This window comes from Poecilia latipinna, unplaced genomic scaffold (genome assembly GCF_001443285.1).
Source record: "Poecilia latipinna isolate Pla-1442-1.1 unplaced genomic scaffold, P_latipinna-1.0 Scaffold817, whole genome shotgun sequence".
NCBI lineage: Eukaryota > Metazoa > Chordata > Actinopteri > Cyprinodontiformes > Poeciliidae > Poecilia > Poecilia latipinna.
Window position 1 is genome coordinate 40154 of NW_015113433.1, and position 23780 is coordinate 63933.

Genomic DNA, 23780 nt, shown 5'->3' on the forward strand with positions numbered 1-23780 from the left:
TGTGGGCCTGTTTTTCTTCTACTGGCCGTTTTAGAGCGCGTGGCACCATAAACCCTGATAAACCAGGAGATTTTAAATAGAAAAGTGCTGTTCTTTGCTACAGAGTTGAAAAAGAATCACCACTGGATCTCTTAGTGGAATATCCAACACATACCGCCAAAACAATAAATAAATGGTTTGTCGGACCTGGTTCAAGGTAATAAAGGCAGGGATGCTAAATATTGAAGTTTTTTTTTTAAAGCTCAAAATAAAGATTTAATTTTTCTGTTTTTTTATGTGTCTATATTAGGCTGTGATACTGTTACAAAAGTTACATTTATTTTTAATACTTTTTTCCTCGTGTGTCAACTAACAACCCCATTATCAATATGTAGATAAACAATGTTCTGCGAGGCATTAAGAGTGCTTCCCTCGGGCTCACTGACCGTGGTTTTGTCGGCGTTGACGGGAACGTCGTACATCTCGTTGAGGTGGTTGTCCAGGAGGCTCTGCTGCGAATGGGCCTGGATGATCTGGCTCAGAGTTTTCCTGCTCAGCTGCTTCGGAGGCAGAGCTGGAGGTTGGCCATCTACCCCATCGGGAGACCTGAAGAAGAAGAAAAAGATGGAAAATGTTTATATCACAGTAGAGTAAGGGTCCTTCCACAATGGCTCTTAATACCCGGCTAAAAATGAAAAAGAGCCAGCTGATGTTTTAAAACTTAGAAATAACAAACACAGGTTATTCAGAAGTCAATATTTGAATTGAATTTCCATAAGGAATTACTCTAAAGCCACTAGGTTTAATTTTTTTTTTAACATAATTTTCCATCCTACAGAGAAAATATATCCATCCTCTTTTTGCTCAATTTGATGTTTATCTTTACTTCAAATCCTAAAAATTGAAGTAAAACTATCAAGTTTCCTATGGCAGATATTTAAGACAAACGTGCAACATTTGCAGCTCTAAACAAGTTTTATTTGGCTGGCCTGTAAGAAAAAAACGGCTCTTTAGGTTGTAAAAGTTGCAGAGCCTTCCAATAAAAAAAGTAGATACAGAGGAAAAACTGAAGTATTTACAAGGCGTATCCTGATGTTTCTTTTGCATGATATGCTAGAGCCTTTTTTACTGTACAAATTTATTTCCAAACATACTGTAAATTTATTTAAGAGGAAAAGAAAAAGAAGTATAAATGAGCACGAGGAAAAAGTAGACAGAAAAGGGGTAATAACTGTTTGTCCCAGTGCATTAACCTCAATAAAAAGGCAGCAAAGGGAAGGAAAACAAGCACCCCTCACGCTCCATCTCCATCAAGCAGACAGTAAAAGACCGTTAGTGCGCAGGGGGAAACAACATGGTCAGTCAGTTAAAGCTTTCAGCAGCGTCAAGGCTCGCTCCTTTGTGGGTTAAAAAGCCCGTCGTTTCACTCTGTGTGCGTTTCTGTGTGAGGGGAAAAAGGCTACGAAACGGCATTCCTTGGGGGAAGGGAGCATCAGTCAAAAAGCATCGCATTTGTTTTGGCTGCTGCAACTGGTGCCACTTTGTGTCTTAAACAGACGCACACAGGCTGACATTTACTACGGGTCAAAACCAGGTCAGGCTGAGACGGTGCACAGCAGGACGGAGCCGAGATGGCACGTCCACCTCCTTCACTGTGATCGCCACAGACACGAGGCAGACGCACCTAATGGATCTGCAAACATCTGCACGTCTGACGTATAACCAGTCATTTACTTTTCACATTTAATGATTCAGATCAAACTAATTTTTTATATTCAACTCAATTCCCAAAGGGAAATTAAATGTCGTAACTCAAATCATCCAAGTTTGCATAATAAAAGACACACTGCATTCATTAAAATGTAATTTTCATCACTGGTTTTCTTAATTGTTGACTGTATGGTGTCTTTTATGATTTTGTATTCTTTTGTTTTTGTGATGTAAAGCACTTTGAACTGCATGTTGCTGAAATGTGCCATACAAATAAACTTGATTGATTGAATTATAGTCAAAGAATCGATATTGATGATGATGTTAGCAGAAAGGATTTCCAGAAGGGTTTCTGCAAGTTTCACCAACTCAAATTTAAGACTTGCAGCCTTTTTAAGATCTGTGTTACAACAGAAATGTACAAAAGATGATAAATTGTAAATAGTTCTGCCACCACAAAATTTAAGATCTGTGATTAAGGCCAAAATAGTTTTTTAAATAAATTTAAGACATTTTACAGTTTTAATTTTAGATAGGCACCAATGCTTTCTTTAGATCTGCGTTGTTTAGATTTGTGTTAGTTTTCTAGGTCTTACTGCCTACTTCATGTCGACATACAGGTTCTGTTGTAGATATTTCTTGATTCTACAAGTCTGGAATCGTCTGTGTCATTGTTTAAATGTTTAAACAGTAAGAAAGAAGAAATCATATCTGTTTAGAGGATTGTTAAGCAGATTCAGTTAAAACTAATCAGACACCAGATTAAGAAACTGAGCACCAAGCTTTAAAAAAAAACACCAATTTCAGGTGTATCAGCAAAATAACTCGAGAAACAATCACACCCAAAGCATGATTCAACTAAAACACAGTATAATATCTAGATTTCTGTGTTGCTGAGTGAATCGCAGAGTGAGCAACTGCTTCTCCTGCAGAGGAAATGTAGACTCTCAGCACAGAAAATCAGGGAAAATCGTTGGGAAGATCTGGATTATAGGCTTGAGTAAAGTGGTGAACCAGGAAATCAGTCAGGATGGCAAATCTGCAGTTGCATTTTTAGTCTTTTCCATCAGGAACATAAATTGTCAGAGAGGAAAAAATGCAGCATTATAATCTGCAGCAATCAGATGGTTATTACGAAGGAAGTGGATTGGGACCAAATCTTTTCCACAGACGCTATAATGAGCTGGTGAAAGATAGACATTAGAGCCACCAAAGCTTTAAAATATAACTAAAACTTAGGAGGTTTGCAGAAATATCCGATATTAGAAAGAGCCAAAGTGGATATGAACGGATTGAAAAAGCATCATTTGTCACCGTTACGGTTACCGTGCCAACAAGTGAAAACACCTAACACAGACTGCTTATGTGGAGTTCAATTCACTTTAAATTTAACACCAACAGTGTGATATAATGCATTGCATGAACACCAGCAAGATAATTATTAAAGGCTATGCGCTAAAGATCATCTTTAATGCAGAAAAGTATAGATTACAAGCTCATAAAACTTGAAGAATCTATTAAAAAATGCTGTGTGATGCAATGCCACCCAAGGTTACTTGACCTCTGCTAAAGGTGGGCAAATAAGTCTTTAAATAACTAATTTTTAGTGCAATTAACATTATCTCACACATTCTTTCCAAAAATATTTAACAAGATTGGAAAATACAGAGAGAGAATTCTTTGACATATGATAATTATTTTATAACATCTAGGTCTGAGGTCTGAAATAATCATGAAAATAGCTTGATTTTGTGTCTAATTAATCATTGTGTTAGTACTCTGGTCATTTTGACAACGTACTTGTAGTTTTCTGTAAGACGGCAAAAGTTTTGTTTTTCCATAAGTGAAGAATTTGACTGATGTTCAAGCATTCACACTGTGCAGACATGAGTATTAATAAATCAATTTTAGGTCAAATAAAATAAGGCTATAAGATGCATATGTACATGTTTTTGCAGCTGTTCCTGACTCTAGATCTGTGCAAGTCCATGATGTCGTTCACTCTTACACGTTTTCGAGGACCTTAGGAAGAAAAACAGGCCCACACCATCACAGATCCTCCACCCTGCTCAGCAGTGGGCCTCAGTTGCTTTTCCACTTTGCTATTTATACTTTGTTTCTCAACTGATCCCTCTGGAGCGCTCATAGCTAAGAAGCTCAATCTTTGGCAGTTTTTACAACACAGCTGTGCTTCAAACAGACCAGAGTTTGTTTCCTCAAATTGTCTCCTTCAAAAAAAACTTTGTAGGACACTCTGATCAACTTGAAAAAGGAAAGTATTAAGAAAATGATGTTCTAGTCAGTTTATTTTATCCTGGCCGGTAGGAGACCAATAATTGTGACTCTGGCTTTGGACAGTTAGTGACACTTTGATTCAACCTCGCCACTCTGAAAACTGCTGCAACTCTTTAATTCTTTGCTCTCCCCTTCAGACTTTAAAAACAGCAATTTGGGACCTTAAAGAACTTTACCAGATATTTTATAGTGCGTGAGCAATTTGAGGATGAATCCAGATCTACTTAAGTCCTGTTGTTCAATCTCCTCCACCCTGCTCTGCTGCTATAAACACATTTTACGGGCTGTTTTTCAAAGGCTCATCTTTCCAGCAGGGCAAGCTAAGTGACACTGGGAGAGGGTGTGAACTGCTGGGAGAAGCCACAGACACCGAAAGACGTTTAAAGGGACAAAAATAAACCCGTCAGCGCAGCAGAACAGACAGACTAGCGCTGATGAGGAAAATGTAACTGCTAAATTAAAGGCTGGCTGTTCTGAGGAGATGTTTTATTTATGAAGCAGTGAAATTATGATCTAACTAATGCTCTGCCAAGTCAAAGCTGATGTTTTCCCCGAGGAGGAAGACGTTGTTTTGAAAAGAAGAAGAAAGGAAGATGGAAGGAATGGAAATATTCAAATGAGAATGATGAGTAGCAAAAAAAAGTTAGACTGACGGTGTCGAGTCCAGGCTGATGCTGTTGGCCTGCGTGGACGACGCCGACTTGTGATTGGAGGAGAAGACAGGTAGGCTGGGCGAAGCGTGGATCACATGATCAACCAGGTGGCCAACCGACGACGGGCGTAGTCGTGTGCCATCTTGGACAAACAGCGAGTTCCTGGCAAAGACAAACAAAAGAGGTTTAATTTCAACATAAAGTCAGCGTTGGTGCGTCACAGAACAACCAGAAGAGTTTATATTTGCCATTTTTAGATTTTTGTTCTATTGGCTTTGAATTTAAAATTTATTGTATCGTGTTTATGGCACTATTGTTGCACTTTATAGTTTAGAAGAGTAGCTGTGTTTCCATTACAAATGTGCACAAAAGTTTGTCGATGCTCCACTAATGTCAAAAATACACAATTTCGCAATTGTGGCATTTCCATTAAATAAGAAGCGCAATTAAAATTACACGTGAATAAGTTTGTTCACGCAAAGTGATTAAAAAACCCTGCCACGCCATCATCCTCCTACCACTTCCTGTAATTTTCTTCGTCTCTTCTGCCAGTTTCGACATCTGGTTGTTGATCACACGACTCATGTGTTGTGAGAAAAGTGTTTCAGTAAACCTCATCTTAGCCCAAAAACTTTTTAATCGAAAAACAAGAGTTGTGTTTTCAAAACTAGTGCATTTCAATTCAGCAAATTTATTTTTGTAACTTCAATTTGTGCAAGGATTTGGTCAATGGAAATGCAGCTTCGAGAAGTAGGTTTTTGGTTTGTGTTCAACAGGTTCAGTACGGTTACAGAGAAATTGCTTTGCAAAACTACTCACATCACTTGAACGTTTCCACAAATATCTTTATGTTCTATCAGGGTTTATGTGCTAAACCAGAGATCTGCAACCTACACAAAACAAAGAGCCACTTTTGCCTCAGTCCAGGTAAATAAAACTAGTTCAAAGCCACAAATGTTACACAACCTTTCATGGAAAAACAAATTAAAATTCTGAATGAACATATACTATTATTATACTAAATATACTATTATTGCTGCGTTTAGGTTTTAAAAAACATACAGCATTTACAAAAAAGGATTAATAATTATTTTTCTATGGGTTGCTGATGTTTGCAGATGATTTTCACAAACAAAAAGCAAAAAAAAAAAAAAAGTTTTCAATGTTATTCTGCTGTGGAAATCTGTTCCAAAATTTATTTCATGCATTAAAAAAAAAAAAAAAAAAAAAAATTAATCCATTACAGCAATACTTTAAAAAATCTTGTTGGTTCTAAATTCTTAGCCAAATATTAAAATAATAATAAAATACATTAAAATTAGTTGTAATTTGACAAAACAAGAACAAATTCAAGGGGTAAACATCTGCAAACCCCTGTATACTCAAACTTAATTCATTCCTACATCTAGAACCTATGCAACAACCTGTAAGGCGGCTTAGGCATTTTATTATGCATCATCTTTATAAAAAAAAAAAATCATGAAGGACTAAAATCTGTTAGAACTCACTGGTTCGGCGTTCCAGGTGGCGAACGTGTGGGCAGGCTTTGGGTTTCCAGTCTCTCGTCTGATAGGCTGTTCCTGCTCACCGACTCCCAGTCGGTCCCGCCCACCAACTTCCTCGCCAATGGCTTGCTGGGAGACCTGCTCAGAAAATGTCGATTTCCAGTTACAACCAAACTAAAAACGAAACTCAGCTTGCCTCCACTTTATTCACGACAGCTAGTTTTCTTTACGTTTTCTGTACTGTGTCCTTGCTGTAGGCATGATACTGTAACTGCCACTGACGAAAGCAAAACAGGAAAAAAAAAATCAGGCACCTCACAGAATGAAGAATGAAGAGTGTTGAAGATGTTTTAACGCAAGAATAGCAGCTACTTGTGAGTGTGTGAATGTGCTGAGTGGAGAACCTAACACTTTCTGTTTCAGAATCAAAACCCTGCTTTTCTAATCTGGAATTAGCCTGATCAACCACATTGGTCCACATGTTAATGTCATGTTTTTATTCATAGTTCTTGTGGTTCACACATTCATTTACTGAATTGTTGTCACACATATATGTATAATCTTAGTCTGACAGGAAGAACAAAATGAAGGCCAGTTTGAGGTCTACATGCAGAAATAAGAAAATGCAACTTAAACTGATGAAAATAATTCTGGATTATTTGCGAAGTAGGACAATGACACCGAGTATATCACTAAGCATCACTAAAAAGTTGATTTAATGAAGTCATTCAATTCAAAACATGAAAGTCATATTTTATATAGAGTTACTGCCGATAGAGAGATGTAGTTCATTCTTTATTTCTCCAAAAACCCAAACCCAGTTCTGTTTCTCCAAACATTACCAATAAAAAGAGATTTTTATAACAGAAATGTTATTTTAAGACCACATTATGGTGAAGACTGCTGACTTGACAGTCACTGGTACCGTTAAAAAAAATGGTTAAGCCACAAAAGCCTTTTGCTAAAGAAGGAGCCTGTTCACGGCATGCTGCATCTAAGCTGAGATGCATATGTAACGGTGGCTGTTGCTAATTTATGTGGGGAATTGTATCATGACACACTTCTGAGGAGTTTGACATTTTAAGGAGTTCAATGTCCTCAAACTTCCCACAGATTTCAACACAACTGCATCTTTAAAAACTATAAAAGTAGAACAAGGCCTCACAATTTCCAGGAACTGACGAGCTAAAACATTCATCTCGGACTCAGTCTGTGCCTAAATGTGTTGATGTTGTTTGACTAGAGATGGAAAATACTAGGAAGCAAGATTAGAGAGATAATTGGTGTATATTTTTAAAAAAAATTCTGATGAATTCCAAACGAGTATATAAGGGAAAGGTGTGCTGGTTAAAGTGTTAGCACATTAAGGCACCAGGGCGTCAAACTGATGCCCTTTTGGCTGAAACATAAACACCGATCGATTGAGTCATGTTGACTATTGAGTAGATTGATGAGCCGTTAATAAATGCAGGCTACCAGAATTTGCCCATAAAGCAAAAGTGAGTACAGTGGAGTCAAGTTGAGTAGTAACGGAAGAGGAAATTAGGCTGCTTCCATCTAACCACAAAGGACGGAAGATTTTTACTACCTGGCAAAAACTCTGTCCTTGATCCCTTTCTCCTTTCCATACTGCACAGATTGCACTTCTGTCCTCCCACTAAAGAGAAAAACAAGGAAAACAACAGTTAATAAAGTGATTTAAGTACTTAATATGGATATTGTTCACTTTTCCCACAGTGAAATTTAAGCACTTTTCAAGCATTTTCAAGGTAACTTATGAAACTTTTGCAGTACCACAATATGGAGTTAAAAACAATAAAAAAGATCATAAAAAAGACATAATTTATTGCTGTTATCAGTAATGTGGTTTTATTGTGCAGCTAAAATAAAACAACACTTAACTGTTTCAAGAAAAAAAAAAAAAACACCCCAATTTTAGTAAAGTTGTTTTAACATATAAATTATAAGCCAACTGTTATTTTAATTACATAGATTAAGTCACTGAGCCATTAGGACTAATACATATTAATTATATTGAAACAATCCAAATAAAGCATGTGAAGGTAAACGACCTTCTTGCTCAAATTAAATGTTTAAACACAACATACAAAGAAAATTACAAAAAAAATCTCTAAAAACCTTTCTCTTACAATTTTCTGGCATTTAACAGAAAATATTTTTAGTAATTCTAACCCAAAAGTAGAAAAGAGTGATCTGATTTAACTTCAGACAGTGGAAAAAAATGAGTCTGTATCTTTTTATTTTGTGTTAAAAAAAATCTGCTTAGAACTGCAAATGTTTTTTTCCAAATTTAGGCTTTTAATCAAGTTTCAGATTGAACATTGTTACAAAACTGTGCACTTTCTATGACTTCATACACAAATCCAGGCCCTATCACCCATTGAAAGCATTTTCAAGTCATTTCATTGAAAGGATTTCAAGTACCCAGTTCCTCTTAGGAACTGTTTAACAAGGTTAAGAACTATAAAAACAAAAGATAATTTAGTTTTGCAAGTCCTATCTCCTCAGTTTTAAAAATCTGTATTAAACCAAAGTCACATCATAACTGCAACACAGAAGTGATTCCAAAAATGATATTTATAGGAAAGTGTGGAGATATCTCGAGGGCAAAAACACATTTGAGCCAAACATCAGACAAGGCTCGCTCACGTTGCATCACTGCTACTCAATAATACATCACAAGCCTCCCTTCATTTTTCACAGCCGCCTTTCATAGAAAAGGGAACTGAAAAAGGTTAGCTGTGAAATGAAACGGAGTTCGCATGGGGTGAATTTACTGTGTGGATAAAAGACACATTTCTAATGAATTCTATCTGAAGGGAGCAGAGCATCATTGTTAGTCTGTAAACTTTATGACAGGTCAAACTATTTAAAGAAAATGGAGAACAATGTCTGGACCAAAGAGAAACGACAGGGGAAAAATTGCTCCTCTGGGAGAACATGTTGGGATGATCTTCTTACCAGTATCTGAACTTTGAGCCCAGGCTGAAGTAGTGAGCGAAGAAGTTTTTCTGTGGGGGTATGGGCCGCTCCAGCCTGAAAAAGGTGTGGTGCTCCACACAGGCTTTCCACAGGTTCTTACAGGCCCGGTAGTTGACCATGTTGAAGCCCAGCAGTGTCTCCCGAGTCTCTGCCTGCATGCAGGAAGAAACACAGCAGCTTATGGAGGGCTGAGTCAGATGAAGGGATGGACGACCGAACAAAAGCCAGATGGATGAGTGGAGCAGCAAAAAAGCCAAACAGATTCATTCATTCATTCATTCATTCATTCATTCATTCATGGATGGATGGATGGATGGATGGATGGATGGATGGATGGATGGATGGATGGATGGACGGACGGACGGATGGATGACGAATAGATGATGGATGCAAGATGGATGCAAGATGGATGCATGCATAAACTAACAAATAATCAAACGGATGGCCAGATGGATGTATGATGGATGATGGATGCCTAATGAATGGACGACTACTTGGTTTGGATGGATGGATAGATAATGGGACAAAGTCAGAAATTCCAAATACTTTTCATCCTCCATTTTAGTCCCCAGAAAAAACTTAAAACAAATTCTACACACTTCCAAACTGCATATTAACTTTCTTATGAAAACCATACCTCATGAATATCTAATAAAAGTTATCTGAACAGATTTTCTTTTTAAAGTTCAGACGCTTCCAAGGCAACATCAGACTTGGACAGACAGAGAAACCAGTGGCAGAACAGTAAACACTACAACATTAGCAGTTAGCAGCACATGGCGTTTCATTTTTTTCTAATCTTAACCTGTAATTTCTCCAACTCCAGATAACAGCCTGAAAGGCAACATGTGCAAAAGACTTTTAATCTTTTTCTTCAGCTGTGCTAAGGCTAGTTTTTGTTGTCCAACTCTACTCTTATATATCGTCCATATTTGGAAGCACAAAGGCATAAAGCATTGCTCTTTATAGCTTGTCACATCACAACACTTTTAAACTGCTTTAAAAATATTTAGAGTTATTTATGTTGCTAAACTTAAGCTTTGTAAGTGTTCAGCCACCAAAAAATTATAAAAAAATGCTCTTTTAACAAAGAAATGGTTTAAAAAACAAGAAAAATAGTTGTACAGTGACAAAATGCTGAAAGAAAACAAAGAGACTCAAATGTGAAACAAAGGATTTACGCAGGGGATTAATGCATGTTCAGACAAAGTCAGCAGGGGGTTAATCTGACACCTGATTACACAAACGGATACAGACGCAGCACAGCTGAAATGCTGCACCTTTACAAAGGTAGGTTCATACAACTGACCCAATAAAAAGCAGTGTCTGAACTCCAGCTGTTTCATTACTGAGGAGTGGGTGGGAAAAGTCAGTCTAGAGGTGTGTATGTGTTTGTGTGAGGGCGTGAGCATGTTTGTGTGTGTGTGTACACCCACCGCCTCTCTTCTCAGCTGGATGAAAAACTGTTTGCACTTGAAGGAGATTTTCACTATTTTCAACCTAGAAGTTGCAAAAGGGAACAATATGAAGTCAGTTGTTGCCTTTTATCACATAAATGTCACATTTTTAAACCTGGCAAAAATACCTCTGCAGCAATACAGAACTGTGTGGCAATAAATGTCTGATCTTGTTTGTACTTACCCTTTATGGAATCTAAATAGATATAGATAAAAACTTAAATGAATGGATCTACTCTTAAACATCTGACCCAAAAAATTCTAAGTTTCTGAAATCTGAACTTTGACTTCCCTGCTGCAAACACTTTTCTGAAAGCTTTCAACAAGATATAGAAGTGTGTTCATTTGTGAGGTCAGACACTGATGTTGGACGAGAAGGCCTGCCTCGTTGTCTTCGTTCTAACTTATTCCAAACATGCTCCATCAGGTAGGGATCAGACCTACCAAGTTATTTCACACCAAACTCCCTCATTCAGGTGATTGTGGACCATACAGTGGTGCATAGTCATGCTGAAACAACAGGAGATAAATCCCTAACCCACATGGTTGACAGTATGAAATTACCCCAAATGACTTGGTATGATGAAATACAAGAGTTTATTTTGTTAAAACCATAATTCTCTCGGCACCAGACATTACACCATCCTTTTGGCAGCTCCCAAATCCAAACTCACCCACTGAGATGCAAGACAGAGAGGTACGATTCGTCACTCCAAAGAGCATGTCTCTGTAGCTCAGAGTGTAGTGGTGGAGTAATATATGGAAATATTACTTCCCATAAATATTTCCATTATTTATGGAAATATATACTTTCCATAAATATGGAAAGTAATATAATAGAACAATACTGTTCTGGTCATCTCTAATCTGAAAGCCACATGAAGCATGGAGAGTTGTGGGTACTGTTTCACCTCAGCATCCACTGACTGCCCCCAATAGAAGGAAGACCAAGGCAAGACAAGAAAAACAGTAATATAGATACCATCCGTCAAATTTTAATTAACAAGTTGATGGATTAAAAGACTCCAATAAATAATTGAACCCTACCACTCTTATTGCCCTTATCTTCCTTTTTGCATCATCAATTTTCCATTCGCTCTGTTTCAGTTGGTTAATTCATGGGTGTAGTGAAAGTCTGATGGGAAATTGGTGGTGTGAAAAGGTCAGGCGATAAAGTGTTTGGTTCAAAATGACGAGTACAAGGACCGTGATAATGGGGTTGATAAGGGTGATAAGGGAGTGGGGCTTAATCTATGGTGTACGATAAGGGTTATAAGGGGGTTGATTAGGGTGATAAGGGGGTTGAATTTGCATGATTAGGGGTGGGGCTCAATATCACAACTACAATAATTTGGATAAGGAGGCCAGTAAGGGTGATAAGGGGTCGGTTTCAATATGTGCAGTATGATAAGGGTGATAAGAGTGATAGGGGTTCAGGGTTTAATCTGTGGAGCATAATAAGGGTATTTGGGGTTTAATCTGGACTGTACAATAAGGGCAATAGGTGCTGCATTTCAATAATTTATCTGGGTAATGTCATCTTGTCAATTAAAACTTGACAGATGGTATTAGGTTTCTGCAAGGCAAAGCAAGGTTGAAAAAATAAAGTGAATAAAGACCCAACTTTAAAGCCCAGTGAAAAAAGCCCAGACTTATCCAGTACTTTCTATGCTTACTTCACCAAGAAAATCCTAAAATCAATTTTATTACGCCCTCACAGTGTGTAAGAATCCCGTGACTTCCTCTGCGATCTCTCCCCATGTTCTCAGACCTCAGAGTGCCTACTTTGCAAGTGACATGGAGAAAGGTTTGAGGAAAACCTCACAGCACAGTTTTCTCAGAGATTGCGGCTGTTCCACAAAACCAAACACAGAAACAGCCAGTGAACAGAATAAAGTCTGGTTATTGTGAAACATAGTTGTAATAATAACTTCTTGCAATTTTATGCATAAGTCATGTTTTATAACAAAGACGAGAACTATTGTGTCATGTTACACAGCCATAATGTTCATATGAATTCCTGCCTTCCTCTGTAGCTGCAGGGTTAGAAGCTTATCAGAGCAGAGGAGTCTCGAAACGGTACGACGGCACGTATTTTCCAATCTCACGTAGCAGCGAGGGCATAAATTATGCTAAAATCGGAGGACCACACGCGAGGCAGCAGTAAGACGGCTGCTGATGAGCGGCAGCAGCAGAGTAACATAATCCCTTCCCAGAGTTCTGCTGCTGCTGCTTCTGCTGCTGTGACTCATCGCTCTCTGCTAAATATATTTTACACACTCACTCGCACACGCACACTTGCATTGGCAACAACAGCACACACACTTAAGCAGAGCGTGAGTCATGCCCCATCCAAGTGTGTCTCATTTGTCAGGCTGTTGCAAACAGAAACGGGAAACAGGCAAAAATCTAAATGTCTCTCTGCTGCCGTCTTGCTCCCTATTTTTACCCTCAACTTTTAAACGGAAAGGAAAGACATTTAAAAAATAAAGAAGAGACAGGACGTTAGCAGTGAGCTAATAAGAGGGTAAAGAAAGACAATGAGTTCCAGAAAGTCAGTCAGAGTAAAGCTGAGAGACAGTGACTGCTATTATGGTTCGCTGTTCCTGTCTTAAGGACACGGTGCTGAACAGCTGCTGAGGACGCCACTGCTGGTCTCTAAATTTAACTCATCTGGGGGGATAAACTCAGGAGGCCTCGGCTTTGGTTTAAACCTTTTGCATTTAAATGTCGTCGCTACGATAAAACAGAAATGCTGAAATTAGAATACAGGTGCATCGCAATTTACACTGCCATTGAATCGCTGATTTATTTTGGCAATTCAATTCAAAATGTGAAACTTATAGTGTTATAGATTCATGAATTTATTTCTGTTACGGTTATGGTTCAGTTCAGAAAAAATGGTTTTAAATATAGACTTCTTCTCTTATGGACTACACTATTTTGGAGATGGCTGCTGACTTCAGTCAATGACGCCCGCCGCATAGTCACAAAAAGTCATCGCTAATGAAGATTAGCAGCAGAAGTGAGCCAGTGGTGCAGACGAATGTCATCCAGCCAAATTTATAATTACCCATGACGGACACAAAAAACACGTGAGCTAGCTAGCTAGCAAGGGTATAGCAGCTTTAAATGTCTGAAGTCGTAGAATAGAATGAAGACGTCTGAGTGTGACTCAAACTTTTGCCTCACAAAAAAAAAAAAGATTACACATAGTGAGAGGTAAAACAATCTTTCCATGACAAAATTTAAGCCCTGTGATTAACGTATTTAAGACTAACTTAAATTTTTTAAAACTGAATTTAAGAAATATTAAATTCTTAATTTTAGATACATGAATTTAAGACTTTTTAAGGATGCACAGGCACCCTGGCAAAGTTGAGTAGAAGGAAAAAGAATGGTAGAAACAGATGCACGAGAAACACTATTAACGACAGTCTTGAGAGAATTCTGAAGAAATTTTGAAGGAGAATCGCTTTAGGTGAAGTCGGCCAAACGCAGATAAATCCAGGAAATTGGCCACAGCAGTTTCTTAGAAAAATTAAAGAAAAAACATAAGGAGAGGGAAATAACATTTCGCCATAGATAGCACCGTCAAGAGGAAGATGTGTCTGCAATTCATTTGAAACCCTGCTGTTACAACATAGGCTGATATGCTCCATACTACGCCACATTAATGCACAAATCCATGCAAAAGTAGCGCCAAACACCTATTAAGTGTGTACAGGCTGACAGTTTCATATCATAAATCATTTTTTATTTGTGTAAACCTCTGAGATGCAAAACTTGGACTATAATGATCAAATTTAACAAAATGAAATGCTTGAAACATAACATTTTCTGTGCAACAAATTATTAAGATATGACAGTTTCACCTTCTCGACTGAAACTTTTCAATGATATAATACAACTCATTCATAGACACAGGAGTTTGCATAATCTTTCAGAGTGAATAATGTTTCTCTTTTATCCTCTGCACACAGTAACATCTACTCTCTTCAAAATGCATCAGCAGATTTCCAAGTACTGATTCACCAGAGAACAAGACACAACGAGTGATAAGAGGAACTAACAGCAGAAAAGAGGTCAGTGAGAGCAAACAGATTTGATGGCTGTAATGTTTCCAGGAAGCACAGTTTAACACCAGGACACTGCTACAAATAAAAAAAAATACATACAAAGTTGGACTGAAGTGCATTATTCTGCAAAAGTTCAAGAGAGGCTTAGATATAAACATGCACTGTCAATAATCACTTTGTGAGAGATTTTGAAATACTATGCCAGCCAGTTCTCTGTAAAACTCTCTCTGGACGCAGCTCAACTGAGGCTGGCAGCAGGCCGATTAGAGCAGGTTTGTAACAAGGACATCCACAGTTTCAACTTCCACTTCAGTGGAAATGACAAAGAACATAAATATCAACAAAGAACACTTGTTTCAACAGCGAAAGAGCTTCTCAGCTGTGTTTCCTGTCCACACAAATCCACTCACTTCCACCTGATAGCTGCCAGGTTTTCTGCTGGCCAAAGAGGACACACGCTTTGAAGCACTTGGCTTTGGACAAGCGGGATATTGGCCTCCGAGCGGTTGGAATTGAAATCTCTGATCATAAAACTTCTGAACAGTGTCTCTGTAACATATGTTTGCTTTCAGGTACAGAAGCTAGTTGGAAAAAAAAAAAAAGAGAGTTAAAACGGGGATTAGTAGCTCTTCTTCCTGATTACACACCTACCAAAAAATCTAGGATCAGTCTAATTAGTCGCTTTGCTAAACAGATGCAAGTCAAAGAAATTATCTTTTTTTTGTTGTTGTTTTGGCTTTGCTCAGCTGATTCTTATTTAACCAGCTTCAATTTCACTTTTTAAGAATATTATCTTAATTGGTAATTAAGAGTAGCCTGTTAGGATGTTTGAATAGTAGGAACATTATTTGGTTAGAATATCTACTAGCAGTCTCCTTTTGTGTCTCCTGGAGTTTAGAAATCTTTATTTCAGATTCTCTAAAGACTGCCAACATTTCCAAATCCAGCATGTTTCTTGACAGACGGGATAAATGATCGGCTCCTTCAAGATTTCAAAGGGACCTTAGGAGGGTGTGACGTGACGGGCGGTTTTTTTTATGAATCCATAATAGTCAGACATGAAGAACAACATGGTAGGCAGTGAAATAAACCAGGATTTTGTGAGTCTAGCTCTGCCACCTGAATGAATGGATGGATGCCTCTGTAGAAAAACAGGGTTACTTTCTAAGCTCCCATGTTTTGTGCTCCTCACCTAAGAAGCAGTAAAACTATCCAAGATTGAATCTTCTCTCACACTTAGCATTTAGGCATTGCAGATAAATTCATGACAAAAATCCAGGCATCGAGATCATCGGTTAGAGATGAGCAAGTTGAAAAATGTACAATTTGTCACTTTATAACCGGCAGGTTATAAAGAAAACCCAACAAAGAATCTTATTACAAGCAGAAGAGAAAAGAGCAATTAAGTTGTTTTTTTTTTTTCAAAGAAACAGCAATTGTTTCCATACTTTGAATAGTTTATCTCTCAGTTACCACAAAGATACAAAAACTGCACTGAGAAACACCTTATCCTCTCTTTTTTGCTTATTTTCTCCTCCTCTGAGCAGACTATAAACCAGCATGTCATCACCCTCTGTGGGGTTGCAGTGAAACGCTGTGGTCCAACTGACCCAAATGTAACATGAAAACATGTCATCTGGATCCAAACAGAAATGCATCTAAGTTGTGCACAACAACATCTGATATGAATGTTATGAATGTGCCTCATTGATGATTATAGAAGTTTAACTGGGAGAAGGCTGTGGCACTTAAAGCCGCTTAATTTAGTGAATATTTCAGTGTTGCTCGGTGGTTTTTCATTTTAAAATCTGATGCTTTCTAGATTCAAATTTCCAACTTCATTTTTGTTCATTTTTAACATCCAAATACAAATTTTACAGCAGACGCTTCCAGTAGTCAGCTTTAATTATACACCGTCTGCATTAAAGTAGTCGGTCACACCCGCTAAGTTCTGCTGACTTCAGGCGTTTCGCTCAGACCCATTGCCACAACTGTGTGAAATCATAATCACGTTCTGCTTCCAGATTTCTGATGACCCAATGAGAATGTGAAGAATGTAAAGACAACGCTTTGATAGGTCCAGTGTGGCGCACACCGAGCCTTGACCTCGACCTCAGCCAGGAGCTTTGGAATGAACAGCGAGCCAGACCTTCTCATCTCTAAATGACCTCATGAAGACTCAACAGCATAAACAGGAAACATGTTGATGCTCCAAAATCCTGTGAAGAGCTCTAACACTGGAGGAAAGATATGTATCTAGATGGAAAGTTGTGGGGATTTGCACCCTGATAAAGTAACGAATATTAAACACAAAATAACTAGTGTTTCATTTTTAAGTGACTTATTTTTTCTTTAACGTCTTCAGTGTTTACTGTTTCATACAATGGAGTGCTAGGGCCAGACTAATTTTTTCTTTTCTTTTTTGGAGCCCCGTTTCAAAGTCCTGTTACTGATGCTAATTTGATGCTGATGTGTTGAAAGATTTGTAAAACTCATACCAATGAATAACTTCACAAGATGCTCAACATTCCTCATTTAAAAGTTTTAGTATTTTTTTGTGTTTTAGTTTTCATAAAATGACGACTTCAATCTAGAAATGTAACGACGTTGATCTGGTAATATGATATACTATATTCTCGTTTCATTATGACTTTTTTCTGGTATTATGACTTTATATCAATCATCATTATTTTTTTTTCTTGTATTATGACTTTGTCTTCAAATATGACTTTGCTCCCATTATAGTTTCATTTAATTCTCTTAATTCTTTTTCTCATAAGATTGGGACGTTTCATGTTTTTTGTTCTTAGTCTGGCCCTAATAATCCGTCGGAGTTTTCTATGTGTTTGGAAGCTAAATAAATATGCTGGACATGTAAAAACATATAAATAAACTCACATCAATGTCACTGTGGTATGTAACTTCACAGGCATGTGTTCAGTTGGTGTTTGTTCACTCACCATGGGAAGTAGTTGATCCGTACCCTGTTCTTGTAAACCACAATGCCAGCGGACATCACCCCAATCAGAATCTCTGCATTGCTCTGGTCCTAAACAGAGAGGAAGAGGCAACATTTGCATGATGAAGAGAGAGAATAATAAAACCAGAGTTGAACCAGAGAAAATATATATGTATTTTTTTATGTCAAATTTCGATTTACACCATCTATGTTCAAACTCACGGGTCAACTTTTCCAAATCATTTGAAGATGCAAATGCAGATTTATTATTTATTTTTAAAAATTTGGAAAACCATGTACAATTTGATTTTCATTTCACAATTACAGCACGATAAATGCGAAAAAGTTCAATGGTATTCATCGACTGAATCTACACATTTACCCAGAACAGAAAACACATAAAAAACTAACAAAGAGAAAGAAACCTGATGGTTTCGACTCAAAGGTAATGAAAAGGTTTGCAAACAGAACGAATGAAAGCACTCCTGATAGCTTTCAGAGCCCCAAGGGATGGCTAGCCAAAAGTGGATCCCATTAGCTCACTTGCTTTCAGCTAAGGCTTAAAAACTAAGACTAAAACCTGTATTTTTAAAATATGTTATATTTAGAGTTTTTGGAAATCAGAAGAGACGGACTCAAAACAAAGAAAGCTGCATCAGCTCTATAGAAAGGAAATCCCAGACAAATAAACCACTGATTTTGTGGTTTTACGGAAGATTATTAAGATGGGAGAAACTACTTTAGCTAAACATTCTTGATACGGACGAAACTCCACATGTAGTCAGATCAGTTATCATGGATAACACAAGTGGTGCAAATGACTCCTACTAAAAATGAAATTAATCTCTGGTGTTTCTCCTACTAAATGAGGAAAGAGGCTCATTTGATTCAATTTTTAAGATGGATGCTATGATCAAGTGCTCTTGTGAGCACTTGATCATATTTTTTTTATCTCAGCACTGTTCAGCTGAATCCATACAGTTTACCCAACAGCTTATCTCTTCATATTTCCACCCCATCATGACATTATGGCTGATGGTACATTGTTCTAATTTCCGTCATGTGGATTCTCTCTATAGGATGAGCAGGAAATGACAAGATGAAAGCACCATTCATCCTTAGAGTGAGGGTTGCATAACAAATCTTTAATCTTTTTTTCTATTTATCTTTCTACATCTATCCAGCGGATGTGAAAAGAACGACGGTTTCAGGATTCTGCTTTTAAGATGAGAAGGTATCAATGTAAACAATGAAACTAATGGTTTCATTTCCAGTTGCACAGCTGCTCGCCTCTGCAACTGGTGGCAGCGTTCAAGCTACACAAATCTTATGTTTCCATAAGCATAAAGAAACACACGCAGGAAATAACAGACATGGAATTAAACCTTACTCACCCTTGCATAGTGCAGCTCCACCCCGTAGAGCTCTAGCGAGCGTGCTGTGTTCAGATAATTAAACTCCGACTGGGCAGGAGACAGACCGCTGAGGGAGGGAGGAGGGGACGGAGACAGATGGGGACGAGAGCGTGGCGGTGAGTGCAACGGGAGCGTCGATGACAGGGTGGCAGAGAGGGAGAAGGAGACAAAAGAAAAATAAATCGTCAGCCACAGATGAATTGAAGTAATTGCAAGAAAAGGGGTCAAGTAAAGGGCAACACAAAAGGTGTGCTGGTGTGTGAATCTGTGTATGTCGGAACAGACTGGGTAAGCTACTGTAGGTGTGGATGTCTCTAAAGATTACCAGCGGATCAAAATGTGATGCACATGAAGGGGGGAAATTATTTATGGCTGATCTGTTTATTACACACATTTTAAAATTCCAGTCAAATTTCAAGAGCATCCATCCATGCATGCATGCATGGATGGATGAGCATATTTTTGCACAGATGAATGAATGGAAATATTTGTCAATACTCCAATCTTTTCTCCAGAACTGTGAAATAATAAATTAAAAAAATTTAAGACATATCAATGTAACATAGAGACTTTAATCTAATCTGGATTTGAAAATGCTTCTGTCCCACCACAGAGTCTGCTCCCACCGTCTCTCCCCGTTTACACATAATCCGGTCTGAGTGGCGGCCAGCAGCCCTGCAGCGAGCGGCTCGGCGTACCTGTGCTGCTGGTGATGTTTGGAGACCTCTTTGTGGAAGTCTTGTGGGGGGTTTGGGATGAAGCAGAATTCAGACAGGTAGCCGGAAGAATGCTCCGCTTCATTGTAGTCCCCCAACTCGGCTACAGGAAGAGAGAGGGGGAAAAAAGACCAATATGTGACTTCAATAAAACAAAACCAGAATGACTACTGACAAATGATCTTCATTTTATATGCTAGTTGGAAAATTGCTGGTTCATTTCCTCTGGAAAAACATTGCCTAATTTTAGTCTATAAGTCAAAGCAGTTTCCCTTTTCCTTTTATATGATGGCACTACTTCAATAATCAAACATGCACGAAGGGATTTCCACTCCAAATAAGTTTTTATTTTTAAAACTTTACCAATACAGTGACTTATAAACTTGTTTCAAACCTGATCTGCTGTGGTTGAATAATGATTAGCTCCAAGATGTTACAACCACTGTACCTCATCATGTTCCACATTTTGTTATTACTGATAAGAAAACATAAATCTGATAGAAAAATCATGATTTAAGTTCCGTTTTATATTATTTTCAACTGAAAATACATCAAAACTATATGTCAACTAATAAAAACCAAAACAAACTGACTGGCCGGCACCTTATTTGTTGAAAAACAACCCTTTAATCTTTGATGTCTGCTTAAAGTGAAGCAATTTCAGCCAGAGAACAGTATAACAACCATTGCTACAGTATTTTTAAAATTTTAACATCAGCACCAAACCACAGCTGAACTTAGTTACAACATCTGGGAATCTTTCTGTAATCCACTCTGTGGTGTCAGCAGTTTACACAGAAACAGTGCGCAGATAACGATGAAGTCCTTTTATACCTTCAGCCCACATTTTCTGAGAATACGGCCTGCACTATCAAAGAGGGAACTGCATGTGTCATTAAAGCCACAATGTAAGTATGATTAGGGCAGTGTGATGCGACAGCATCAATGATTAAAATGTTATCCGGCTATGATCAAACGCTTTTGAACTTTCATGTGAATCTGCCCTAGAGCGTAACAGGGGTGTTCAAAATGTGGCCTGTGGGCCATTTTTCGTCCTTGAACAGTTTTTGTTTGGCCCCTGACTGCAAGTCAAAACTAGTCAAAATTTGGCCAAGAAAACAGAAAACAATTCATGACCCAGAAATTTTGGAAATCGTCTGTTTTTGTTTTAAAAAGGCAACAGTCCTGAATCTTGTTTTTTGTTTTAGATCTTTAATCATAAACAGATTTCATTAAAAAATTTGTTCACTGTTTAACGGGTTAAACTAAAAAGAAGAAAAAAAAAAATCACAAGCTAATTTTTAAATTAATGCATTTTGTGGCCTGCCACTAGTTTTGGTCCATTTTGGACTGTGGTAATCTAAGACCCACACATGTAACAAAAAGTCATTAGGAGCCATTTCTAAACAACTAGAAATTCCCCAATCGTTAGTCGAAACAATTAGACATTTCATTACTTTGTGAACTTCAGCAGTTAAAATTACACAGTTTTCTGTGTAATTTTAAAGTTACACAATTACAATTAAAGTCCCTAAAGACCTCATAATGCGGTCTAATGCATTGTCTTTCCTCTCAACAAACTAATGGGAATGCACTTCTATGTGCGTACAATGTATTTTACAACATAACAGGCATCGGCGGAAGAATTTAGACCTGCCTTTATTGTTTTGGGACTTTCTTTTTAATAAAATAATTTTATTAAAGAAACACAATTTAACTGTCTCAGACAAATAGAAGGAAACCCGACGGTTCCAACTCGAAAGCAATGAAAAGGTTTGTGGGCAACAAACGGAACGAATTAAAAGACTCCTGATAGCTTTCAGAGCCCTCGGGGTTTACTAGCCAAAAGCGGATCCCATTAGCTCACTTGCTTTCAGCTGAAGCTTAAAAACATCAATTCGTTCAAGTAGTCCCTTGACTGACCTGCAGGCCCGTAGCCTAAGCATATTGACCAACAAATCAATGGCAGCTCAGACGCTCATTGATGCGTACACACCACTAGGGCTCTGCACAGTTCAGAGCCAACATTAAAACACCTAACAGGTGAGGAGAAGAACACTGTGGTCATGACGGCATCTGCCAAAAGACTTGGATTCAAGATGCGAGTTCCTTATTAGGTTTTTTTCTTGTTGTTTGAGTTGTAAAGTTTGTTGTTTTTTTTTAAATGAAAGGAGCTGGTGAAAGTTTAAGGCTACTTGCAAAGACAGGAAAAAGCTAAAAGAAAAAACAAATGCAAAAGAAGAAAAAATTAAGATAATTGAGGAATTGGCTTGTAACAAGAATCAGTTATTTTCCAGTAGCTGCTGAATACTCTCAGTCTGTTTTAATGTTTTTTTTCTTTAAATGTGAGCAGATGTAAGTGGGAGTACGGATGTTACGAGTGACTTTATAGGAGTTGTTTGCATGCTGATGGATTGTATAACTCATACTGTTTCAGTTATGAATTATATTTATTGAATAGTGTCCAGCTGTTTTTATGCATTCTCTTCTTATATAAAAAAATTACCAGCTGAGTAAGGGCCTACAGCTGGAAATTAGCACCAGAGATACAACTTGATACGATGCATCTTTCCTCTGAGGTTAATGTCTACTGTACATTGTCTCTGTTTTAGATAAATAAATCATAAAATTTAAAAACAAACAGCCCATCAACAGCATTTCTGCGATTCATTCCAGTTGAGAGAGGGAGACTGCAAACTACAGTAAAGTTGTTCTTTATTCATTCGAGGTTAAAACTTATGTCTACAATTGTTAATTTTAAAACTTTTTTTGAATACATATTTTATTTTGCAAATTTTTAAAATGTAAATACAAAAATTCACCATAAAGACATTGCACATATTTCTACTTTGGCCCGACTTTATATATGAAATTAGCAAAAGAACAGAATGAATGATATATGAAAATCAACTAAAGTCGATACTTGAAGGTCTAAATGTTTAAAATCTTAAGTCAGAAATTGAAAAACAGGAATTCTGAATTTTGCACATATGAAAATAAATCAAAGTCAAATTTTGCATGCATCAGTAAGTATATGCAGAATTCAAGTACATTCTATCTGCTTCAACCACTGTTAGAATAAACCGGACAGTGAACCCAACGAAAACAGCCGTTTCAAGTTTAAGCTTGAAATAAAATACAGAAACAGGAAGGGATAAAACACAGCTAACCCGTATTTTATTCCCCTTCACCAAGATATTTACAATGTTGAGGGAAGGGGTACTTTTTTCTGCAGCTTTTCAGTCAATCATAAAACAGGAATTTAGGGCTACCAGGAGGGATTTCAGATCTTTTGAGAATGCAGGCTTGAGTGTGGGATTTGGAGTCAGCAGAGCTGGCAGTCGAGCTGAATTAGCAGCATAGCAGCTGCTTCAAGCCATTTTTTTCCCTCCCCAAAGCAAACATTTATCTCCATAATCTGTGCTGGCACTGTGAAGAGTGACAGCATGGACCCAGCAACACAGTATGTGTGTGTCAGTGTAAAAGCCGTAGGGTCAGAGCCACGAAGGTCTAGGTCAAATCTCTTGTTTGACCTATATACCGAGGCTGTGCAGATTCCTGGCTAAATATGCCATAAAGGGGGGAGCAGAGGGACTGGAGGGGGGAGGAGTTACTGGTGCTGAAATGACAAATGAAACATGGCAGCAGGCAAAAGGCATCAATACAATAAGTAAGAATTTAAGAAATGTGTTGGGATTCAATAAGATTAGCTCCTAAAATCTATTGGTACAAACTAATCTCTAGTTTCACACCGACATTCCCAATAATAAGATAACAACAATGTGAACAGGCTTCTTAAAGAGATGCATTTATGTCATTTTAAACATTTGTGAGCTACTGAAAACTACTCAAAATCTTTTTTTTTTTCTTTTTTTTTTTGGGAGGGGGGGGGGGAAAAATAGTAAATATGGTAAATATGATAAACTGTGAAATCAAAGAAAAATGTTGGAGTGGTCCCTGAATTTTGTCTCCATCCCAGGACTAGCTTTTTCAGACACATACTGTACAG

General features: G+C 37.7%; 1 protein-coding gene across 1 annotated transcript in view; it reads right to left on the bottom strand.

Moving 5' to 3' along the window:
- ptpn4a (protein tyrosine phosphatase non-receptor type 4a) overlaps window positions 1–23780 on the bottom strand; it is an 85573-nt gene that overhangs the window by 8292 nt on the left and 53501 nt on the right. The window contains exons 8-16 of the mRNA XM_015047265.1: window positions 19754–19874; window positions 19035–19122; window positions 17642–17730; window positions 10582–10645; window positions 9125–9297; window positions 7731–7799; window positions 6146–6280; window positions 4638–4799; window positions 426–585 (exon numbers count right to left, since the gene is read on the bottom strand). Coding sequence (XP_014902751.1) covers window positions 426–585; window positions 4638–4799; window positions 6146–6280; window positions 7731–7799; window positions 9125–9297; window positions 10582–10645; window positions 17642–17730; window positions 19035–19122; window positions 19754–19874 — 1061 coding nt within the window. The remainder of the gene's footprint in view (window positions 1–425; window positions 586–4637; window positions 4800–6145; window positions 6281–7730; window positions 7800–9124; window positions 9298–10581; window positions 10646–17641; window positions 17731–19034; window positions 19123–19753; window positions 19875–23780) is intronic.